At 39.4% G+C, this 4,273-nt stretch overlaps 1 protein-coding gene across 1 annotated transcript; it reads right to left on the bottom strand.

The window, feature by feature from the left end:
• Positions 1 to 1,560: 1,560 nt before the first annotated feature.
• On the bottom strand, positions 1,561 to 2,652 carry LOC134583167 (prolactin-releasing peptide receptor-like). The gene has a single exon (XM_063439993.1). It carries the CDS (start codon positions 2,650 to 2,652, stop codon positions 1,561 to 1,563), a length of 1,092 nt encoding a protein of 363 aa, XP_063296063.1.
• Positions 2,653 to 4,273: the final 1,621 nt, after the last annotated feature.

Raw genomic sequence — 4,273 nt, 5'->3', positions numbered from 1 at the left:
CCACACTAAAAGTGAGATACAGTTTCAGGGTTTTTCCAGGAAGAAAACATTAAGAATTCTCTAGAATTCACATATGAGCTGTCAGAATATAATCATTGCTTATTTTGATTGTCAAATGCAAATATCTGTCCACTGTGAGAATGTGTGTCTGTGTGTATACTATATATATGTGTCTGTATTTATAGAATGTATTCCTGGCTGTCTATGTATGTATACTATAATATACTATATATATGTGTCTGTATTTAACATAGAAACATAGAAACATAGAAACATAGAATGTGACGGCAGATAAGAACCATTCGGCCCATCTAGTCTGCCCAGTTTTCTAAATACTTTCATTAGCCCCTGGCCTTATCTTATAGTTAGGATAGCCTTATGCCTATCCCACACATGCTTAAACTCCCTCACTGTGTTAACCTCTATCACTTCAGCTGGAAGGCTATTCCATGCATCCACTACCCTCCCAGTAAAGTAATAATACTTCCTGATATTATTTTTAAACCTTTGTCCCTCTAATTTTAGACTATGTCCTCTGGTTGTGGTAGTTTTTCTTCTTTTAAATATAGTCTCCTCCGTTACTGTGTTGATTCCCTTTATGTATTTAAATGTTTCTATCATATCCCCCCTGTCTCGTCTTTCCACCAAGCTATACATATTAAGATCCTTTAACCTTTCCTGGTAAGTTTTATAGAATGTATTCCTGGCTGTCTATGTATGTATACTATAATATACTATATATGGCTCTGCTTATTGTACAATTCGCTTTATTTTAACAGAATGTTTGTCACCACTAAAATGACCAAGTATTTCCCTGTGAAATATCGCCCCGTGTCGCAGTGCTCGTTCTCCTGTACAAACATTGGACAACGAACAACAATACAAATTATAAAATGTAAAATACTCAACACAAACATCGATTCCCTGCCATATCCACGCACACAAAACCAACAAAATGTAACTTGAGAAGAAAGGTTTTTACTTTTATAACAGATATAACTCTATATATTTCATAACAGGTATTCGGCGGCGTGAGGAAGGCGAGGAAGGTAGATATACCACCACATCGTTTACCTATTACCTGCACCAAGCATTTAGAATCCAGTCTAGCCGCCCATAACACCAGTGCAAGAGGGGTGCGATATTTTACTCGACTAACTAGGTTGGTTCCTATTAGTGAGATTTCCTTTTCGTAGTAGTTAATAGAGAGGCTATCTTGATCTTTCAGCCTGAATTGCTGAAATGTTTTTAGAAATGTGCTGTCTTCTTCTGGTCAGTTGAATTCCAGAACAATTAGAGCCCCGAAGTTAAACAGTTTTCTCTGTATACGTGTATTTTGGACAGCGTAGAAGGAGCAGAGATACGTTTCTCCTGGGCTGATACAATGTCTCTGGTCTTGAATTTCACAGGAATATTGATAGAGCCACAAGAACACATGAAGAGGCACAAACTTACTATTTCACGATTTAATCTGCGATGAGCTTTGTGCTTTTATTCTTCAGTTTATGAAGAACTCCTTATTCTGTAAAAATATACATTTATATCTGTAAAAACCAGGGTCTAATTGAAGGAAAATCTGCCCTGCAGAGTTATCTTGTCTGAAAGGACCACCGGAACATCAGCCAATGTGGAACAGGTGTTGAGTCTGGAATTCTTGCTAGACATCATGCCAGCTCGTTTCTTGTGGTAGAAGTAGTTTCTCAGGTGGAAGCGGAACTTGTCGTGGAGCGAAGCATAGATGAAAGGGTTATAGCATGCAGAGCTCATGGCAAATAGGTGGCATGTCACCTGGATGACATTGATATAGTATTTATCCAGAATGGTAAAATCTTCATCAACATCACGGATTAGATTGACCACCTGAAGAGGAAGCCAGCAGATGGCAAAAGCCATGACCGAGATTATGAGCATGCGGAACGTTTTCTGCTTTTTCTTAAACCATTTGTCTTGGTTGTGAGACGCCGCGCCAGGAACGTTTCTTTTCCTCAGGTGGAAAGCGATGGCACAGTAAGATATGGTGACCGCAGATAGTGGGAGCATATAGGACAAGAGGAGCATGGTGCAAGAGTACAACAGCCGCTCCTTCTCATGGTGCGTCCAAAATTCCTCACAAACAACCATATCGTGGCCAATTTTCTTGAGATCAAGATAATGAGTGCGGATGGACGTTGGCATAGAGACTCCGATGGACACCAGCCAGATCACCATGACAATATAGACACACGATTTACAGTCTATTCTTCTTCTGATTGGGTAGACAACTACGACATATCGATCTACTGCAATAGCGGTCAACGACAGGACGGAAACAAAGACAGTAGCCGCCTGCATTAATGTGACAAAATGGCACATGAATTTCCCAAAAAGCCAGCCACGGACCTCAAATGCATAGGAAGCAGTTAGTGGGACACAAAATATGCACATCACCAAATCAGCAGCAGCTAGGTTCCCAATCAGGAAATTCGTGGTGTTGTGAAGCTTTTTAGTAAATGCAATAAGTAAGATTAGGACAGAGTTGCCCAGACAGGCCACAGTCACCAGTAGTGCGTAGAGAGGGATGAAGAGGGGCTTCAGAAGAAATAGAAGGTCCAGACCAGAAAATACGTGGGTGGCATTCGTTACAGACTCGTTAAATGTGTTCTCTGACATCATGGTGACTCCAGTTTCCACAGTGTCTCATCTCTGAAACAAAAACAGTAGATTTGAGAATTACGGAAAGCTGTCTTAAAATGTATGAAATTTCTATTTTTTTTAAATTTATTAAAAAGTTATGCAACATTATTCTGTTATATTTTACTAAATCATCTTAACATATTAAACAACTTCAGAGCCAAAATTCACGGTGCAAAGTTTAACCCCTTAAGGACACATGGCATGTGTGACATGTCATGATTCCCTTTTATTACAGAAGTTTGGTCCTTAAGGGGTTAAAACAACAAATTTATTCCACAATGGGCAATTTCAAAAATATCCCAAACTCTCCAAAATGCGAAAAAATATCATCAAAAAATGTCAGTAGGTTTTTGCGTTTGACTCCCTGGAGCTTATCTAGTGATTGTTAACGCATTAATAGGCAATATAAACATTTATTATTGTGAGACGAGCTGTGGATTTGCCTGATATTATTCTGTTTGTTCTCGAACTTCTCCTGTTGTTATTCTTCTATAAAGGTGATTGCTACATCCATTAGTTATAGCCATCATAATGTTCCCAGAGAGCACTCAATAAATGTTAATTAAACATCCAACACGTTTGTGTAAATAAAATAAAATCAGACTCGGTTAATTTGTTATGAAGGAAATCATTTTAGGCACATGGCCAGTCATACAGCGTGAATGTTAGTTACAACGCTGAACGTTAATTACGCCATTCACAATAGTATCAGATTGGAGTGCAGAACCATCGCATTGTATTTCCTTTGTTATCCGGAAATTAAAATACAAACAGAACTTCCATTTAGCTGACCTCTTTCACTTCCAGAGTTCCAATAAAAATGGCAGAGATAGCAGAAGCCCAATACAATAGAATCATTTCCTTTAAATGAAGCCAGATCTGACAGTTATACACAACACTCCGTTTTATTAAGAGCAAGAAAATGGACGTTTTTGAAAAATACTCTTCCTGGCAAATGAAATGATGTAACTTCTTTTAAGAATATTCTACAAAAAAGTAATTAATCGTGACTGATTGTTCCTTGGAAGAACACGCTCAATGCGTACGATAACTCGTTTTTAAACATTAAAGCATTATCTAAGTCACGTTCTGGGGTTTACAGTTTAAGAGCCAAAACATTATGTGTCTTTAAAGTGAAATTATATATCTTGGCTCCTTTTATAGCGTCTTTCATTCTGCATGGACTGGCGCCTAGCGATGCTTTTCAGCAGGAAATTGGGAAATATTGAAAATTCTGTAAGAATAACCAGGAACATTATCTATGGAAGCAAATGAGAAAAGGACACCGGACAGATGATATCGGAGGAATTATACAATGGCCCTGCTCAAACATATGTTTACCACTTATGTGATGGCCCGTCTGGCACCCCAACTGGGTGCCTCCGCCAATCAATGCTTGCTAGCTGACGCTGAGGACCATAAGCACCGCACCGGACACCATCAGCACCGTAGGCCCCTAGCTGACACAGCTTGGCTGGGGTCTCTCTGTCCTCCATCCACCTTAGACCTAAGACAAGGATCCAACTTCCAGTGGGTGGACCTCTCCTCCTCCAGAGAGTACAGCAGTTCTGGCTGTGTAGCTCTTAAAAGAGCGAGTGAT

This window comes from Pelobates fuscus, chromosome 13, assembly GCF_036172605.1.
Source record: "Pelobates fuscus isolate aPelFus1 chromosome 13, aPelFus1.pri, whole genome shotgun sequence".
NCBI lineage: Eukaryota > Metazoa > Chordata > Amphibia > Anura > Pelobatidae > Pelobates > Pelobates fuscus.
This window is presented reverse-complemented; position numbering and strand designations above follow the sequence as displayed.